The sequence below is a fragment of the Homarus americanus genome, unplaced genomic scaffold (genome assembly GCF_018991925.1).
Source record: "Homarus americanus isolate GMGI-L3 unplaced genomic scaffold, GMGI_Hamer_2.0 scaffold23598, whole genome shotgun sequence".
Lineage (NCBI taxonomy): Eukaryota > Metazoa > Arthropoda > Malacostraca > Decapoda > Nephropidae > Homarus > Homarus americanus.
In genome coordinates, this window is record NW_024731054.1 from 4,088,705 (window position 1) to 4,109,874 (window position 21,170).

Below are 21,170 nucleotides of genomic sequence, written 5' to 3' on the forward strand. Positions count from 1 at the left end.
TTTTTTTTTTTTTTTTTTTTTTTTTTTTTTTTTTTTTTTTTTTTTTTTTTTTTTTTTTTTTTTTTTTTTTTTTTTTTTTTTTTTTTTTTTTTTTTTTTTTTTTTTTTTTTTTTTTTTTTTTTTTTTTTTTTTTTTTTTTTTTTTTTTTTTTTTTTTTTTTTTTTTTTTTTTTTTTTTTTTTTTTTTTTTTTTTTTTTTTTTTTTTTTTTTTTTTTTTTTTTTTTTTTTTTTTTTTTTTTTTTTTTTTTTTTTTTTTTTTTTTTTTTTTTTTTTTTTTTTTTTTTTTTTTTTTTTTTTTTTTTTTTTTTTTTTTTTTTTTTTTTTTTTTTTTTTTTTTTTTTTTTTTTTTTTTTTTTTTTTTTTTTTTTTTTTTTTTTTTTTTTTTTTTTTTTTTTTTTTTTTTTTTTTTTTTTTTTTTTTTTTTTTTTTTTTTTTTTTTTTTTTTTTTTTTTTTTTTTTTTTTTTTTTTTTTTTTTTTTTTTTTTTTTTTTTTTTTTTTTTTTTTTTTTTTTTTTTTTTTTTTTTTTTTTTTTTTTTTTTTTTTTTTTTTTTTTTTTTTTTTTTTTTTTTTTTTTTTTTTTTTTTTTTTTTTTTTTTTTTTTTTTTTTTTTTTTTTTTTTTTTTTTTTTTTTTTTTTTTTTTTTTTTTTTTTTTTTTTTTTTTTTTTTTTTTTTTTTTTTTTTTTTTTTTTTTTTTTTTTTTTTTTTTTTTTTTTTTTTTTTTTTTTTTTTTTTTTTTTTTTTTTTTTTTTTTTTTTTTTTTTTTTTTTTTTTTTTTTTTTTTTTTTTTTTTTTTTTTTTTTTTTTTTTTTTTTTTTTTTTTTTTTTTTTTTTTTTTTTTTTTTTTTTTTTTTTTTTTTTTTTTTTTTTTTTTTTTTTTTTTTTTTTTTTTTTTTTTTTTTTTTGTCAATACAACTCAGTATTTACCAATTACACTTTCCAAATTAGATTGTCTCCCACCAATCACATTTCAGGATGCTATCATTCTGCCAAATTTTAAAATAGACATGCTACTTTAGGCCTCAATATTTCTTCTAATATGTCATGGAAGCCACACATCCTCAACATTGCTAAAGCTGCCTCCCAAAAGCTAGGAATGCTGTACAGATGCCGTAGATATTTCACTCCTGAGCAGTTGTCCTAACTTGAAGTACTGCTCTCATATCTGGGGTGGCTCTTACTTTTTTTTAACCTTTATCCTCTTCACCACTGTTCGGCTCGTTAGCCGCTTGGGCGATCGGTTACGTCTCTGTTACGCACTGTTGGCAAATACTGAGCATGCACCGGCTCCTGAATGTATCTGAACCTGCTCCAGTGTTGGTCAAGTCTGGTCTTGAAAAAGCTAACACTTGCTACCGTCACCACACTCTCTGGCAGATTGTTTCAAGAGTTCACAACTCTCACTCCGACAAAGTTACCCCTCACAGTCACCCGGACTTGCAGCTTCTTTAACCTTGAGCTGTGTCCCCTTGTGAGGCGAGCATCAGCCAGCTCCAGGTAAGGACACTCGACTGAGTAGTACCCTCTGATATGCTTGTACACCTTAATCATCTCCCCTTGCCCGCCTGTGGTACAAAGTAGGCAAATTCAGGCGCTCCAATTTCTTCAGGTAGCTGAGGTACCGCAGTGCAGGCACCAATCTGGAGGCCCTCCTTTGGACATTTTCAATTAGCTGACAGTCCCTAGCATATCTCGGGGACCAGACGGGGTGACAGTACTCCAGATGAGGAAGCACTTCACTCTTGAAGATCGTTACGGGGGACGGACCATCTAGATATCTGAACGACCTTCTTATAAGACCTAATAACTTAGTTGCCTGGTTTACCTTCTTCTCGCTATGGCCCGAAGACTTCAGCTCATTGTCAATGTACACACCTAGGTCCTTCTCACATTCCATCTCATTTAATGCAGTCTCTTCGTCCCGTTGGGACATATGATACGCCTCCTTACCGTTCGTACGTCCCAGGTGCATCCTCTTACATTTCGTGACATTGAATCTCAGCAGCCATTTCTTCGACCATTCTTGAAGCTCACAGAGATCCTTCTGCAGTTCTTCACATTCTGCTTGGTTCTTAATTTCCCGAAATAACTTGGCGTCGTCCGCAAACATTTGTATGGAGGAATGTACAGCTTCAGGCATGTCATTTATGAAGCAAACAAACAGCAGCGGGCCCAATACACTGCCCTGTGGTACCCCGCTTGTTATGGATACAGATGATGATTTCGTGCCATTAATCACCACACACTGCTTGGGTCATGTAAAAAGTCCTCTACCCAAGCCAGGATATTTCCCCAAATCCCGTACCCTTCCAGCTTAATTTTCAGCCTTTCTTGGAGTACACTGTCAAAAGCCTTGGACAAATCTAGGTATATGTTGTCTTTATTACCACCTCGTTCCAGAATATGGGTCCAAATATCCATTACCCTGAGTAAGTGTGTCAAGCAGGAGTGTCCCGGCATAAAACCGTGTTGGCGATCATTTACGAGGTTGTTTCTTTACATATTATGCTTGTTAGGCTCACTGGTCTATAGTTATTCATGTAGAGTGACGATCGCCCTTCTTGAAGATAGGACTCACATGAGCCATTTTCCAATCACTGGGGACCTTTTGCTCATTCAGGCATTTACAGAACAGGATCTTCAGGGGCTCAGTAAGCTCGTTGCACAACTCCCTCAGCACTCTGGGATGCACCTTGTCCGGTCCGGGACTCTTATGAACTTTTAGCTTTGACAGTCTATTTCATATAATCCATTCTGTGAACACAATGTGGGTCAGTGCTGTGTCGTACAGCCTATCCTCAAACACAGGAAGATTGTTCGCATCCTCTCTTGTGAACACCGAGGAAAAGAAGCTGTTCAGTGCCTCAGCGTTGTCCTGGTCAGACTATGCGTACCTACCATCATTAAGTCTCAGATTCGATACTCCTACTCGTGTTTTTAATTTCGACTTTGCATAGAGGTAAAACGCCTTTGGGTTTGTCCTGACCTCGCTTGCAGCTAGCCTCTGAAACTCCCTTTCAGCCGTTCAACACTCTGCCATTGCTTGGTTCCTGGCTCTTGCATATATTGTCCTGTCCAGCTCATCGTTCGACCTGACCCACGTCTTGAATTTCTGGGTTTTCTTCTTAACTTTGTCGACCGCCGCATGGTTCATGTGAAGCGGTCTCATTGTAATCCTAGGGGCACTGGGTTTGGTCTTGGGTATGTATTTCTCGATCAAATGATTTACTCTACTAGCTATGGTATTTAGTGTAGCGTCCGCGTTCTTATGCCTTAGTGAGTCAGGCCAGTGGATATCCCTCATCTCCTCCCTCATCCCGTCGTAATTACCCTTGTAATATTTGTATCTTGACCACCATACCCTCCTCGTTTGTTATGGTGAGGTCCAGTGGTTTGGGTGTTTGCTCCCCTCTGTAATGCGTCGAGTCTTTCACATGTTGGAACAGAAAATTATCTCTCAGAGTAAGGAGGCATATCATATGTCCCAACGGGATGAAGAAACTGCACTATTTGAGACTGAATGTGAGAAGGACCTAGGTGTGTATGTTGACAATGAGCTGAAGTTCTCGGGCCATTGCGAGAAGAAGGTAAATCAGGCAAATAAATTATTGGGTCTTATAAGAAGGTCGTTCAGATATCTAGACGGTCCGTCCCTCGTAACGATCTTCAAGAGTGAAGTGCTTCCTCATCTTGAATACTGTCACCCTGTCTGGTCCCCGAGATATGCTAGGGACTGTCAGTTGATTGAAAATGTTCAAAGGAGGTCTACCAGATTGGTGCCTGCACTTTGGCACCTCAACTACCCTGAGAGATTGGAGCGTCTGAACTTGCCTAGCTTATACTACAGACGGGCAAGGGACGACCTAATTGAAGTGTATAAGCATCTCAAGGGGCACTACTCAGTCGAGTGTCCTTACTTGGAGCTGGAGGACGCTCGCCCCACAAGGGGTCACAGCTCAAGATTGAAGAAGCCGCAAGTTTAGAAAACTGTGAGGGCAAACTTTTTCGGAGTGAGAGTTGTGAAATCTTGGAACAATCTACCAGAAAGTGTTGTGACGGCACCTAGTGTGAGCTCTTTCAAGACCAGACTTGACCAACACTGGAGCAGGTTCCGGTACATTCAGGAGCCGGTGCATGCCCAGTACTTGCCAACAGTGCGTAACAGAGACGTGACCGATCGCCCAAGCGGCTAACGAGCCCATCATTTGGTGAAGAGGACAAAAGAAAAGGAAAAGTAATCAGAGACGTGACCGATCGCCCAAGCGGCTAACGAGCCGATCAGTGGTGAAGAGGATAAAAGTAAGTAAAAGTAACGGGTACGCTCCAGTGTGGCGTCACAGGAGGACAGGGTAGGATGGTCGACAACTCACTCTCACTGTAGTGTTAGTGGAATCGCTTCATGGGAGGCAGCTCATTAGAATCGCAGGAATCGATTCCTGTCCAGCCCAACTAGCACTTAGAGGTTCAGGCTTGCCTTCCTACCAGTAGGCTCCGCCCACAAATTTCTGTCACTGCTAGAAATCCATCCAGCAATCCTGAACGATGTGCCGGTGTAAAAAACAACCCTTTAAACTCTCAGTTTTGTCGTTCAGGCATAAATATCAGTTAAAATTGTGGGTGTAAAGGGGGCTTTATAGTCACGTGTACAGTAGTGTACGTGTAGGTGACTGCCAGATGTACTGTATAGTAGATAGTTGTTATTTATGGTAAGAATTAAGTAAATAACACTTTGACTCTTACTGTTATTCCACTCTCCTTCAGTGACCAGTGGAGGGCGAGCAACAAGGACTTGCAGCAGGACATAGAGGAGATACAGAAGCTGGTACGAGCACTCACTAAGAGCGCCAACGACATCCATCACGAGTGTACCAAACCCCGCGAGATGACCATGAGGGGAGACCCCACCGTGGTGAGTCCTTGTTGTAGTTAAAGCAGTAATATTGGCGATAATAATTATAATATAAAAGTTATAATAATAAGGCTAGGAGACAAATGAATGCCACCATTCGTCCGAAAATGTAGTACAGCATTGGTATTGATCAAGCTGAAATTGACAAAAGGAACGGAACGTTTCATAGATGGAAACAGTTTAACAGTTCGGAAACTGACAAGAAGCCTGGGGAAAGCACACTTTCCTGTATATTCTTGTTTGAATCATTATCATTTAATAATTTTCAATGGGTGACTGCCTCCCAGCTGACCAACGGGTTTGGTTTGCAATTTGCCATCGTCTAAGCTATCAAGCCATGCAAAGCATTTTTTTTTTATTGGGCACCCCCCTACATCCTTTGTGTAAGGTGAAACGTAGAAGCGTTTACAGCGCCCAACAGGGAAGCATGCTAAGTTCATGCTTGCATTTATGTCTCATGAGTTAAGGGCGTAGAAGCCTGAAGAGTCGAGGGCGTAGAAGCCTGAAGAGTCAATGGTTTATGTCTAAGCAAGTTATTGGAAGTTCCAACAACTTGTCCCTGAATACGAATTCGCAACTTTCGACTTACAGCAGGTACCTACTGTGCTGCTAGGTGAACAGGGACGAAGGGGACTAGGAAGAGTGTCCAAACAACTTCCACTGGCCCGGGAACCGAACCCGTGACATCTTGCTTGCGAGGCAAGAACGGTACCACTCTACTACCAACTCCCCCATATAAAGCATTGATAAAACAAAAACCTTATGATTGACAATGTTACCTGTGTAAGAGCGCGGGCTGCTACTACTTACTGCTGAACCACTGAGGCCACCAATTGTAAGAGCGCACAACACAAGCTGCCACCCTGCGAGGGCTTGGCACTCTTACAACTTACGTTGTTACTCTGACCTGGAAGCGTGACGTGAGAGGAAGGCCCATGGGTACATGTAAATATAGTATCGAGTATTAAGGAGAGAACAACGGTGAATACTATAGGTGAATCATAGACCCACATATAAATACATTGTTTATTGAAACACAAAAATGGTTACAGAAAAGATGCTGTATGCACCCAAAATAGGAACTCCTGGTACCCTGCCCTCAGGCTCAATTTACTTGCACCACTACCGGGTGTACACACACCAAAACACACAAACTCTCACAGCACCGTAGCACCAATAAAACATGTGACATCTGCCAGTACAACACTCAATACCCCAGGGGCAACACTCCAGCGGCCGCCATGGGAGTCTCATCACCAAGTGACACCTTCCAACACTCCGATAATTCCGGTGGACTAACACCACCACACAAATAGCCCTACTGAGCTATGTACTGTACTCATCCACCAATGATGGGGCTGGTAGTGGTTTGTGGGCTTGACGATCCGGGTTCACCACGGGGCATGGCGTTAGGGGGATACTGGCCAGCTATGGGCCCCATAGGTGGTAGTGGAGCTTCTGACGGTTGGGGGTTCACGGGGATACCCGACTCTACTGGACCTCAGACATCTCCCCAGACTAGTGGATGCGTCATCCACGCTACAGACACGGCCTAGGCTGCGATAGGGACCTGTGGGTGGAGGAGCGGGGCGCTTACTCACGGTTCATAGTGAACCTCTACGTTTCAAAGGGACATTAACTAAGGGCATAAAATACTTCACTCAAAGCACATTAACTACGTTACTGTAACACTTGCACACTCAAACTATTAGTTAGGTCAAATCACTTAAAAATGGCGAATTACAACACGGAGAAGGTGGGGTGACCTACCTGTGGGTGGAGGAGCGTGGCGCTTACTGGTTTGAAAACGAACCGCCGCCTTCCACCCACACTAAAGTCACGGATTCCACCTACTCAACCATTTCACTGAATTACGTTACTGTAACACTCTGACGTTTGAAACTGAGACTACGAACTCAGTTTCATTCCCTATTATTATCTTTACAAACAATGCTCTGACTGAGCTATCAAAAGCAAGAATTAAATTGATTACAAAAGGTTGGATGGCAACAGGTCCCAACACGCAACGCCTTGCTACAAACCCGAGGAGCAGATTTTAAAAGTTTCCTTCCAGGAATATCAACTCATTCCTCAGTTAACCTCCCTACCACAGGGTCTCGGTCAACAAACATGCGACATCTCGATGACGTCATCAAGGAAACAGAGAACGGCGGACATTTCCACTGGGAGACTCAGAAGGTTTTGTGGACGTGTAAGCGTAATATGGATCATTAGTTTAACAAGTTAGCCGTCATTACGATCATGACACCTGAACCATACTTTAACTGGTAACCAGAGCTTAAGCATATCTACTTTTGACCCCGGCACCTTCATAGACGATGTCCACTGTTATAGTAAGTGAGCCAAAGAGCAAAAAAGTGTTTATTTAAGGTTTTAAGTGGTTAATCATAATATACTTTTATCTTATGTATTTTTAAGTAGGAATATCCATCCCTCATAGGTTTCTGATGGCATAAACGTCATATTGTATTGCGAATTTGTGATATGGGTAGTAGGCAGCTACCAAACAGGGAGATACTACCGCCTGGGAAGATATTGGAAGCATAACTGTGACCAAGTCCCAAGTTGCTGATCTGACCTTCTGGTTCATTTACACAATTGCAGGGTTTCAATTATTTCTCTTACTACAGTATTGACAACACAACATACAGTACATATATTGTGCCTCACTGTTGGTCTTTTTTTCATGTTTGGATTTCTTTATGGTTCTTTATTATTATTATTATTATTATTATTATTATTACAGTGTTATTATTATTATTTTATTATTTTAATTTCAATTTTGTATTTTTATTATAACTTTTATTTACTATGAATTATTAATATTATTATTATTATTACAATTTTGCCCCCCAGGCCCCGATGTGGGTCAGTGACCTGTGCCCAGGTGGGCTAATCCCTGTAAAAAAAAAATTAATTAAAATAAAATAAAATATAAAAAAAATCCTAAATATTGCAAAGACAAATTTAAGCCCAAAAATTAGGGGGAGGGGAAATTAAATTCCCTTTTCAATGTTGTCATTTCCAATAAAACCTCATATACAGTAAAAGTCCAAAAATCCGGATGCCAGAAATCCGGATCACCCGAGAATCCGGACTTTTGGAAAACTAATTATTATTATTATTATTATTATTATTATTTTTTTTTTGCGGACTTTTGTGTGTATGTGCGCATGCGTGAGTGCCACAGCTGCACAGCGACAACAAGCGACCACGTGGTCGCCACTTTAAAACGAGCAATCAAACTGTGACAACATACCGTATATACTGTAATAGTTGTCAGGTCTCCAGGTAAAGTGAGGTCGCCCTCTGTGGGTACATTGTGTGAGGTCATGTAATTCACCCCCAAATGTCATACCCCTTCTCTCAGTTGCTTTTCAAACTATCACAGTTTGCCCTTCTGAAATCTGGGACTTTAACGGAATTTTCCTTGCGACTGCCATTAAATTTTAATTGGAATCTTATTTCTTTGTGATATCTGTTAGCAAGTTCATTCCCTACCTCGACATTACTAATGAGGTTTTCTCTGTTTGGCAGAACTATATCGAATACAGTAAGTCCCCGCTTAACGTCGGGGTTATGTTCCTAAAAACGTGACGTTATACGAAACAACGATAAGCGGATCAATTTTAATGTGTTGTCTAATGGTAGACCCTGCTGCCATATGGCATCACAAAAGTTGTGACCAAGTCCCAGGTTGCTGATCTGACTTTCTGCCTCATTTACACACAATTGCAGGGACTCAATTGTTTCTCTCTCTTTGGCAACACAACTTATGTATGTATATATCATTTGTCACTCTTGATTTGTTTAATTTCTTTCATTTCTGTATTTATTTTTGGTTCATTTTTTTTTTCGAACCCCTGGCCCCAATGTAGGTTGGTGACCTGTGCCTGGGTGGGCTAATCTCCATAAAAAAAAAAAAAAAGATAAAACACGAGTTACGTTCCTGAGCCTCCCTTTGCACCATGAAATACATTACATATACCCTGTACAGATAATCATTGCCTTTTCTATAGAAAATAGTGCATACATATACAACTACACTACTAAGTTTGTATGGGTACTCACCGATGGGCGGAGGTGGTAGAGCGAGTGTGTGGTGGGTATTGAAGCGGAGGAGGTGGATGGCAGGAGCGGAGGAGGAGGGTGGAAGCAGAGGAGGAGGGTGGGAGCGGAGGAGAAGGGCGGGAGAGGAGGAGGGTAGCAAGTCACTGAGACTCTGCGGTTGCCGAGAGAGCGTAGTGCGGTCAGACGAGAGGGTGATGTGCCGTAAAAAGTAGTCCGTGACGACGCAAAACGACGTTGTACTGAGTCATCGGGACGTTAAACAAATTTTTGGTATCTAAAGATTAGCGACGTAGTACCGAAACAACGTTAAGCGGGCCGACGTTTGACGAGGACGAACTCTATACTACAGGTATTGTACTGTATTATTACCCTGGGTGGGTTCAGTTATATGTTGACTTAGGAAACAGTCCTGAACTGTTTCAAGAAAATCCTCTGATTCTCAGTTACCCATAAGGTTGATCCAATCTATTTGGTTAAAGCTAAAGTCGCCGACTATACAGGCTTTGCTATGTCTGGATGCCCTGCGCATTTCATCCCAAATAAGTCGCTCATTAACTCTATCAAGATTAGGAGGTTTATATATATTACCCCTGTGATTAATTTTCCCCTACCATTGGTTATTTCTATCCAAATTGTTTCTGTACTCAGTTCAGTTATTATTTCCTTATTTAATTTCATACAATGAAATTAAGTACAGTACAGTACAGTATTTGAACACTGTTGGTAAACATGCAACTCTCAATGGTCATCGCTGTGGTTGGCAGGTTACTGGTGGTGCATTCATATTGTTTGAGACGTATGCCCGTGTGATGCCAAATTGTAGCTGAAAGTCATTGTTTGAACAATAATTTAAGACTCCTATTTGGAACTAGATTTATATTTTATATATATCATAGTCACTATTAATGGCAATTGGAAAGAAAACTCATTTTGTGTGCCAAACATGTACTGTACTATGTACTTAATTTTTTTAATTGTTAAATGGCAGCAACACTGCCTCCCTGCAACTTGTCAAGAAGTTAGAAGTGTAGAGTAGGTTTAGTATAATAATTAATGATAATTTAATCTATTATAACTACAATAGTAGGAAAGTACTGTACTGTATAAATAAATACAGTAACTACACAGAACAGGTTTGATATATTGAATACCAATCACAGAATCATTTACCACTACATAGTTTATTAACCAATATTATTCATGAATGCATTCATGAATACTTTCATAACGTACTGTATTCATAGTCACATTCGGAGTGATACTGTTTCTCTGTAATCATGTTCGCTTTTTTAGAAATTGGAAGTTTTGTATTCTCATTTGATTACTGAATTCTTGTATTCTCTCCATCCCTGACCACTCTCCTCTCACACCCACTAAAAGCACAGGTGACTATTATAATGTAAATATTCCATTTCCTTATTTACCCCACAATATGTGTTACGTGTATGTGAGAGGTATATACAGAGAGAATAAAGAAGAGCGTGTTATATACTCACGGGGAGGGAGGTGGGTCACATATGGTCTGAAGGAATTGATACTAAGAGGTAATTTTTGTCTCACAGAAGCTACGCGTCGGCAACACCAAGGCTAAGGCAAGCCTGTGGGAGGAACAGGAGGCGAAAGGTGGATCAGTCAAGTCATCAGGATATAATATGCAGAGAATGCCCCATTGTGTCAACAGGAGTTCATGTGTCGAAGCAGAGAGGAGAGTACCTCATTGCACTGACAGGTCATGTGTTGAAACAGCTGCATCTATTGGTGTCTCCTCCATCCCTAGCAGAAATTGAATGACTGCAGAAAAATGATTATGCAGCCAAAAGAAATAGAATACAGTACAGGTAAATGGTTTTGTGAACAGAGCGAATGTTAGAAGGCGAATGTTTGTCGTGGATGAACAAATTGACAAAAAACATCATTGTTCTTAGCTCCAGAATTTCGGTTGTGGACCAGATATTGTTTTTCTGTGAGAACCCAAGGACCACCTTAATTTAGGTTAGCATTAAAGGTATTAATCTTAAGGTAAAAAAAAGCTGGGTGATCCAAACAAAAGATTCCTAAAACTTTACATAGTGTTTCAAAGTACTGTACAGCACTGTACATATTACTGAACATGGGGAAAATGGGAGTTTGTGTCACTTGAATAGTCAGAGTATTAAGTATATTCAAGTTATTAGCATTATTTTGACCATTAAATTATATTATTTTACTTAATACTGTAAATAAATCAAACACACCGTCTAGCTCTTGAGTATGAGTATGGATTTCTGTTTTATACATACCGGTATTGAGAAAGTTTGAAATTAAAATACAGTACTGTACATGGATAGACAAGTGTTAATATATCAAGTATTCTAAATTGAAGTAAAGGTGAGGACAGTTACCCTAAGATTAGTGTTAAGCTCTGTGTGTGTGTGAACGAGAACATGCATATGTATAGACAAAAATGCAACATTACGGTATATTAAAGAAAGTATTACATGCTATCACTTAGTTGATGGTATATAAACCCTGTACCTTAAGATAACTGAGTAATAGTGTTAAGAATATAATCTAATGTATTTCATGATAAGATAGAATTATTATGTATGTTACTTCGTTTTCAGTACAGTATGTATGTTATTGCTGAACATGTCATCACTCATTCTTTCACCTTGTCCCCTCACCTTCTCTACAGTACCAAACCTGTACACTAGGCCACTTCTTCCTCTTAAAAATCAATCAAGACATTACATTTTTTTATATCCTATAAATTTTTTACTCATATGTACTCTTCTCTCCTTCCCTCTCTTTTTTATGTGGATTTCTTTACCAACAAGCAATGGAACTTTCATACTGTATAAACTTTTATGAAAAACTAAATATAATTTCCTTTTTAACCAATTCAACTCCAACCTCAATTAACATAACAGCTTACTTATGTCACTCATTTTGACTATTTTCTATAAATTCGAAGCTAACAACAAGCTTACCTTAATGTAACTTAATCAAAACCCAACATTAAAACTCATAATGTATTGATACTACAGGGAGTAAATTGAACATAATTGCTTTAGTCTGATTAAAAGAAGGGTCTTGAAAAAAATTTATCCCAGAGATCAACGTTTAAACACCTACGGTACATCCTGCTCTCGTGTTAATCATAGTCATTCTGGATGAGGGCTTTAATCCATGTACAGTATACTGTACTCACATCTTCATTTAGTGTTGAGCACTAGTTAATCGTAAAACAAGTAGGTTAAGAATTGTTTTGTTGACATGAAACAAGAGAAGACTGAGCTATGCTATGTCCACTTGACTAATCGAGACTAAAATTACCAAGAAATTACTACCAGTTTCTTCTTCAGTCATAAAACCATTTTAGATTAGATGAATTTAGGCAGGCACTAGGTAAACATTGGTTTGGAAATAGAGTTGTGGATGAGTGGAACAAGTTATCAAACACCATCATTAACTTGAAAATGCTGAGAAGCTTCAATGTAGGTTGGACAGATATACAAGTGATATGCGCTGGGAGTAAACAGGGTTGCCTAGTAGGGGCCAATAGATCCACTGCAGTTTCTTCATCCCGGTACTATGATTTTCTACATGAAGCATAATGTTTAGTCTGAGATCATGTGACAAGCAACATGGCTGAAATAGTGTTGATGTGATAACTAAAGCAACCAATACATTAGTGGGAAAAATGAGGGCAAAACATGAAACATTTTCCTTCTGATAAATCTTTTACTTCAAATACTGTCTATTTACTTCATAATATTTTCAACCAACATATACAAATTAACATAATGTGGAGATGTATGTTACAAACACAACATTTAAAATTTGCAGTTGCATGAAAAAACTTACATTGTTGTACATGTCAAACTGCATTCACTGCAGGTTTGTAAAAATATTCTTTTTAAATACGTACTATAGTACATAAAAATAAGATCATCATCACCTCAGTTTTAAGGCCATTTTCCAAGCTTGTATGGGTTAGCTGAGATTTATAGCCAGGCACACACTTTTATATGGCAATATCAACCATTTTATGTATAATTTCTACTTTTGAACTGACTTATGTATATCCTACAGTATTACTATATTTGGGGGTTGTTTATAGGTTTTTTTTTTTTGTAAATACTGTATTGTACCTGTGTACAGTACACAATTTTCACAGTGGGTGAATTTGACCTAAAACTGCCACAGTATACTGTACACTTGTGCCATTCCTTGTCATAGTGCACTTTCAGTTTGCTACAAATACAAAGAAAATAACAGGGAGTTATACATTTTATATTTGTAGACATCATTACAATTTTATCAATATCCTAGGGTTCCTTTATATATGTACAGTATTGTACTGTATACTGTATATGATATATAGGAAATATTACAGGTTGTACCTCTCTAGTCCGGCATTCTGTGGTCCGGAAACTCCCGTGGTCCGGAACGATTTTAGTTTGCCCATGGAGAAAATTAATTTGAGTCTGGTACTTTCGATGTTTGTCGAAATTTGGCCTTATTTACCCTACTTTTTTGGCAAATTACTACCTGTAATAAAGCAACATCCTAATAAACCAACGAAAATAACACAGATAAAGTTAAATAAAAACTAAAAACAACACAGACAAGTTCTTATGTTCTACAGCTTTAGCTAGAGTTGAACCTGATGGCTTGTCAACTTCGTCATCCGAGTAAAAACACACAACAACATTGGCTGTCTTTATGATTTCAGCTTTACCACCACTGGTGGGTAGAATTTTTGTTTTAAATTCAGAAACATTAATTAAAATATATATGAACAGTAAATAAGTGTTGCTTTCATATTCTTATGTAGAGTAATGACAATATGTTTACACATGTGCTCACTTACATATGTGATCTCACTTTTTTCTTTACCATTAATGGTTAGCTACTTCCAATGTTCCATTTATTAACATTAAATAACATTACTTAAAACAACCATATTAATTTTACTACAGCTACAACCAGGGTCTTATTTTCTTCAGTTTTATATATAGAACCAATCAGTCACTGGTTTTGTAAACATTAACGAAAACAATACCGTCTCGTCTCCTCGTGTGTTTTAATATTCTACGTATTATTAATGAATTGTATTGTTCATTTTGCACACATAAACATTAATTCAATCAAAAAGACATTCAGTAATAAACAATAATGAATGTTTTGTACATCGAGAAATGACGCTGTTTACACAATTGTGCATGTCTGAACGTTGGCGGGCCGCTCAAACCCGTCGAAATTTGAGTTTTCGCCGTTTAAATTTTAAATTGTGCAGTGTTTTTTTTTGTGTCCAAATAAAAAACGTTGAATTAAAAACTCGCGAAATTTGAGAACCTACTGTGCAACATTTAACCCTTCAATATATCTTCAAAGAGACCACGAAGCAGTGAAAGTGGTGCTAGTGCTTCCAAGTGTATGCACAAGTCACTATCTATCCAGGAAAAGGGTGAATTTCCATGGACCGGCACCGGTCAGGTCCCGAGGTTACTGGACTAGAGAGGTACAACCTGTATTATAAAAAGATATTAGTTCCACAGGTCCTATCACAGTACAGTGTTAGTACAGTATACTGGCAAAATAAAGTTACAGATTTATTGTCAATTGAGAGCTCTGGAATGTCTTAATTACTGTACCAACAACTTTAACCTTTACATGGGTACTGTATAATATTATGGTGATCGTAGCACCTACAATATACAGTCTCTACAACCTGTGGAGTGTAGGAAGACATGAACAACATGTGGAGTGAAGGAAGACATGAACAACATGTGGAGTGAAAGAAGACATGAACAACGTTGAGTGAGAGAAGACATGAACAACGTGGAGTGAAGGAAGACATGAACGTGTGGAGTGAAGGAAGACATGAATCAGAAATATACTTCATTGGTTACTGGTACTGTACAGTAATGTACATTCTAAAAAAAAAAATTACTTGTTGTGGCAGTAAGTCTAGTGAAGCTGACAAACTCGAAAAGAATATCAGATTTAAAAAAAAAGCAACATCTCTTTAGATATAAAACAGTGTGTGTAGATAGAATAGCAAGTGAGATGGTGAAAAATGGAGAATAAAATTGCAAATAAATCAAGCATACTGTACTGTAGTACTGTACTATAGTATTTGGTTTCTTTACAGAATAGGCATGTGCCAAACTACTGTACTGAGGGATAGCAGGATCACTTCAATGTATCATGATATGGCAAAATTTGTATGCAGGAATATTCCTGTTAATGAAAAATATAAGAGCATTCTTTAATGATGAAGAATATTCATTACTGTATTTACAGATGATATAAGGTGTGAAAACTATATTTTTGCAACTGCCTTAAATAATATAAAGCACCAAATAAAAGTAAAAGTTTTTACAACATGTCAGACTTGATAAAATTCTAATCGATTGAGGTAAAATTCGCCTTGTAGAGTCCTCTGCATTTATGAAGAAAAAAAGTTTATCATCTTTTCTTGTGCTACACTTTTATACAGTACAGTATATGTCACATTTCCCTCAATCCTCTTGTTTTTATTTCTTTCTTTTCCTGAATTTCTTAAAGGAACTCCTGTTAACTCTAGTCAGTTTCTTTCACCCTTTGAGTACAGTATTGGGGTTTGCTTTACAAGGTGTTCTAGGTTTGTATTAACTTACAGTACATATTTGTTCCACTAAACAGTACACACCTAGAAGTGTAATAATCATGCAGTACAATATTAATAAAATATTATATTCAATTTATGAAATCTTAGTTCTTTACAGGATATTTGGATCACTGTTGGATGAATACTATGTTGAATAAATGTGGATATATGCTGAAGCTGTAAAATGTCATTATGGGTTTCAGTAAACTAATTTATGGCATAATAAATTATATGAAAGTGAGAATGTATAAACGTGAATTATAGTTCAATCACAAAAGACTATTTATGGGTAGCCAGATGCTGTTGGTACTTGCACTGTTGGCTGCATCACAGGATGTTAGGTACAATGGTAAATTATATTGTAGTGAGATGCAGTTTACAAAGCTGATTGAGAATGTGGGAAGGATAAAAGTTGTTAATGTGTGAGAGGGGAAGTATTAATGTATTAACCATTTGAACAGGTACCAACTAGAGGCAGAGAATGAGCGGGGATGTCTGAGAACATAATTTAGTAAAGTAACAGCAGACAGTTTGGTTTAACATAATGACAAAGAGAAGAAAATGGTGGTGGCATGATAGCTTCAATGAAGTGAAAATGTAAGTTTTGAGAAGTGCACAAACCTAATATCAATGAGTTCCATCTTTTATGTAAGGACATGGCTTCATAAATTTTATCTCAAAGATTACTGAGAAATGAAGGCAAGTAAATCTAGTAATTAAAATAATTATGAATTTGGAAAGCTGACAGGGTAAAGAATGATTATGAGAAAATGTGTGGTATACAGACATACAGTACAGTACTATGAGAAAATCACACAGTTGTATAAATATAAACAATATGTAAATTTTCCTTTAGACAAGAAAATTTTAAATACTGTACAGTTAAAAGATTGGGTGGTTGGCTATCCTAAAGTTGAATACTGAACAGTAGTAAGTGACTGAGCTTTTGTTATAGTGGTTAATTACTTTTGAGACAAAAATGAAGATAATAACACAGCATGAGAATGGAAAAACAGTAGCAACAATCTCACGCGACCTAGGTTTCTCACACTCGACTATATCCACTATTCTGAAGGACGAGGAACGTATTTGTGAAGTAGTGAAAGGAACAACACCTATAAAGGGAACTATAATATCAAAGAGAAGACAAGGTCCTATTCACGATATGGAAAAATTATTGGTGATATGGATAGAAGACCAGATACAGAAGCGTGTACCCTTAAGCGTTCTAACCATACCGGCTAAAGCAAGAAGCCTGTTCCAAAGCCTGAAGGAGCAGGCAGGAGATGAATGTGATCAAACCTTTACAGGAAGTCATGGGTGGTTTGATAGATTTAAAAAATGCTACAGTCTACACAATGTTAAGGTGAGTGGAGAGGCAGCTAGTGCTGATGTTGGTGCTGCCGAAGCTTTTAAGGAGGAGTTAGATGATGTGATTGTGGAAGGGAATTATTTGCCTGAACAAATATTCAATGTGGATGAGACTGGATTATTGTGGAAGCGCATGCCTGAGTGGACATACATCCACAAAGAGGCGAAAACAATGCCCGGATTCAAGGCATTCAAGGACAGAATTACACTTCTGTTGGGGGTGAATGTTGCTGGTTTCAAGCTAAAGCCCTTCATGATCTATCATTCAGAGAACCCCAGGGCTTTTAAACATGTCAGCAAGCACACACTCACTGCCAGTGTTTTATCGCAGTAATAAGAGAGCCTGGATGACCCTAGTACTGTTTGAGGATTGTTTCATGACTTGTTTCATTCCACGAGCCAAGGAGTATTGTCTGCAACAACAGATTCCATTCAAGATTTTACTGATTTTGGATAATGCTCCGGAACACCCACCACACCTGGACGACATGCACCCTGATGTTAAGGTAGTGTACATTCCACCTAACACTACCTCTATCATCCAACCCATGGATCAAGGTGCTATTGCTGCCTTTAAAGCGTATTATTTACGCACGACCTTCGCTCAGGCTGTTGCTGCTACTGAAGGTGAGAAAACGCTCAGAGAGTTTTGGAAGGAGTACAACATTTTGTCATGAATAAAGAACATTAGTGCAGCATGGGATCAGGTTACAAAACATTGCATGAATGGAATATGGAAGAAAATCCTGAAAAGATATGTGCACAGTTTCAAAGGATTTAATGAAAAGGAAGTTATTTCGGATATTTGTAACAAGATAGTGGAGTTAGGTAAACAGCTGGAGTTAGAAATTGATACTGAAGATATTGGACAGTTGGTTGAAAGTGTAGCAGAAGAGCTCAGTAACGAGGATCTTATTGAACTAGATGCACAGAAAATTGCAGAGGAAGAAGAAAGACAAAATGTAGAAGAAGAACCTGCACCCCCCAAAAAGCTTTCAGTGAAACAAATGGCAGAGGCATTTGCTACAATTAATAAAGCAATGCAAATGTTTGATGACATGGATCAAAATTATGAGCGTTATGCCAAAGTTGACAGAACGATCCAAGATGCACTTGCTTGCTACAGAGAAATTTATAATGAAAAGAAAAAGCAAACTGTGCAGTCTAAATTGGACATCTATTTCAAGAAGTCCCCCAGTGCTGTCTCCTCACACCCCACCAGTGCTGCCTCTTCACTCCCTCCAGATGAACCAATACCTTCAACCAGCAAGTTTTCACAGCACATAAACCTGTCTGAAGAAAGCAACATTGATGACCCACCCAGCCCTGTCTCCTCTTCTGCTTCTTCCAAATGATATAGTCTCCATGTATCCTGTAAATAGAAAATTATGGGGGCCCTGTGTGCATTCAGCTGACTACATTTAAGGTAAGTGCTCAGTCACACTGTATCCATTCCTCATTATCTATTACTTTTACTGTACTGTATCCATTCCTCATTATTTATTACGTTTAGTGTACTGTATTTCATTGTAGAGTTTTTATTTTTTTTTTAAAAATTGAAATTTTTTTTAAATTTATTTATTTCATTTATTTTTTTATCTATGTCGGACTTTCGACCTGGATTTGAGTCCCTAACCCCGTCGTAAGTCGGGGTCTAGCTGTATATATACAGTGGGGTATGCTATAACGAACGGATCCTACTACGAATATTCCTATAACGAACGGTTTGACCTATAAAATTGAGAATGCTATAACGAACGCAACTCCTACAATGAAAGCGGATGAATACGGGACTAATTCGTCTGGCGCAGAATATTGTTGTACCGCGGCTCACAACAAGAGCGTCAGGCGCCATCTTTGTCTCATTGTGTATCCAGTGCACCACTGTTATTGATGAAATTTCGTCTTTTGATGTGGAAATACGAGTTATGTGTATGACTATTTTGTTATACAAGTGTACAATTGTAACAATGAATCATCCAAAGCGAGTGAGAAAGCTCATAACCCTTGAACCTAAGAAAGGAATCATAAAGAAACGTGAGAATGGAACAAGCATTGCGAAAATTAAGTGATGAATATGGGATGGCTAAATCAACTATATGTACGAACAACTTTTGGTATGGTATGTTCAGAAGCAAGGAAGAAGAAACATGGCCATCGAGACCAGAGATTTGATGGAAACCGCCAAACAACTTTACCAGAAGCTCACTAGGAAGTGGCAAACCCACCTGCATTCAACGCTTCTAAAGGTTGGATCGAGAACTTCAAGTCACGACACCAAGTGAGGAATGTGAAGATTTCGGGTGAGGCTGCAAGTGGTGACCGAGCCAGTTCCAGGGTATATCCTCAACTCCTACAGGACATCATCGCAACGGGCCAGTACAACCAGGACCAAATCTTTAATATGGACGAGACGGGGCTTCAATTGGAAGGTCATGCCTAAGAGGACATTCATCACCAAGTAGTCAGCCAAGGTCCGCGGCAGGAAGGCAATTAAGGAGCGTTTCATCGTCTTGTTCACCACTAATGCTACGGGATCATGCAGGATGAAACCGACAGTTATCCATCGAGCAAAGAAGCCCAGAGCCTACAAACGATAAGATATGACGAGGCTTAATATGAACTGGCTTACAAGCAAGGCCTGGATGTCGGGGAAGCTGTCACTGGATTGGTTTAACAACTTCGTTCCTGAGGTCCAGGCCTTTTGTGAGGCACAAAACATCTGCTTCAACATTCTCTTGTTGCTAAATAACACTCCCGGCCATTCTCCTTTAGTACGATCAGCACATCCGAACATACGAGTGGAATTTCTACCCCCTAATACGACATCTCTCATCCAACCAATGGACATGGAAATAATCTCGTGTGTCAAGGCTGCTTACTCCCGTAAACAATTCAGGAGGATGCGCTTTGCAACTGAGGACGAAAATGCTGAGCAGATGCTGGTCGACAGTGAGGAAGAGGAGGACCAAGAGGAGAAGGAGGGAGGGGGGGACGTAGAAACAGAGGCGGAGCAGCAAGTCAAGCAGTACTGGCGGGCATTTAATGTCAAGGAAGCGATCGACTTAATCGTTAAGTGTTGGGGTGCAGTGACGCCAGCGACCATAAACCACGCCTGGAGAAATGTTGTCCAGGCAGAGGAGGCAAGGCGTGTGGCAGGACGAGGGTTCGACGAGACGACAGAGGACGATATACGGGTTATGTTGGAACCTGTTATGCCTACAGCTGAGGATATTATGGAGGAAGGCAGCCCAGAAGCACAACCCACCACACAGCCCATGTCAAAAGTCAGGGAGATCATTGACTTGAGAGAACGGTTGACACCACATCGAACAGCACCCTCCCCCGGCAGGCGACAGTGAAAGTGTGTCCGGTATCATAGGCAGAGCACTCCAGTCTTATGTTGACCAGCTAAACCATCACCACAACGCATTGCGCCAGAGACAAATTATGGACTTCTTTCGTCAACAACAACAGCCACCTGTACTACCTCAAGCTGACTTTGAGGGTTTTCAAGAGGATGATGAGTTACTCGAAGAGTTAGTGCCAGGTGGAGACCACTAACTCTCTACCCTCTAGCCTCGGAATCCCTTCCCTCAAGATCAGATCAAGTCTGTAAGTACAGTAACGTACCCAGTAACAAATGTATTCTTCCTTATTGTACCCTTTTCATCACTTTGTAATAAACCTAGCCATAAACCTATGTGTGTTTCTGATACTTACCATAACATTATCTATATCTTTAGTGGGTCTAAATGGTCGTAAAATGGGATAATTAGGGTTGGGTCTTGGGAGCCTGGTACCAATTAGAATAAATCCCATAGGTTCTGTACTTTTGTTATCGCGTTTTTCGTTATCACGCACTCGGCGTGGTCCCAATTAGGCGTGATAACCAAGGGACACCAATATCTGGATATAGCTCTTTGCCTTGGAGGTGCAAAGGATGTTAGCTTAGCTTAAGTTGACAGACTTGTTTAATTAACTATAGTACAGTAATGTATTTGGTTAATGGTTTTGTATGTACTGCTTATTACTTATCTAATAATAATCTCATTAGACTTAATATACTTGTTAATACTCTTCTTTATTTTGAGAGGCTAAGTGAATCTTTTGCATGAGACTTGGTGCACCTTGTCCACCCTCGTTAGTTGGGACTGGAGTG

The 21,170-nt window shown here is 38.5% G+C and overlaps 2 protein-coding genes across 2 annotated transcripts in view; both read left to right on the forward strand.

The window, feature by feature from the left end:
• The window catches only part of LOC121867530, a 23,411-nt gene extending 11,685 nt beyond the window's left edge, over nucleotides 1-11,726 (forward strand). The window contains exons 3-4 of the mRNA XM_042367519.1: nucleotides 4,761-4,908; nucleotides 10,563-11,726. Coding sequence (XP_042223453.1) covers nucleotides 4,761-4,908; nucleotides 10,563-10,787 — 373 coding nt within the window. The 3' untranslated portion in view covers nucleotides 10,788-11,726. The remainder of the gene's footprint in view (nucleotides 1-4,760; nucleotides 4,909-10,562) is intronic.
• Nucleotides 11,727-19,611: 7,885 nt separating this feature from the next.
• On the forward strand, nucleotides 19,612-20,370 carry LOC121867435 (tigger transposable element-derived protein 1-like). Its single transcript, XM_042367346.1, has one exon. The coding sequence runs from the start codon at nucleotides 19,612-19,614 to the stop codon at nucleotides 20,368-20,370; it is 759 nt and encodes a 252-aa protein (XP_042223280.1).
• Nucleotides 20,371-21,170: the final 800 nt, after the last annotated feature.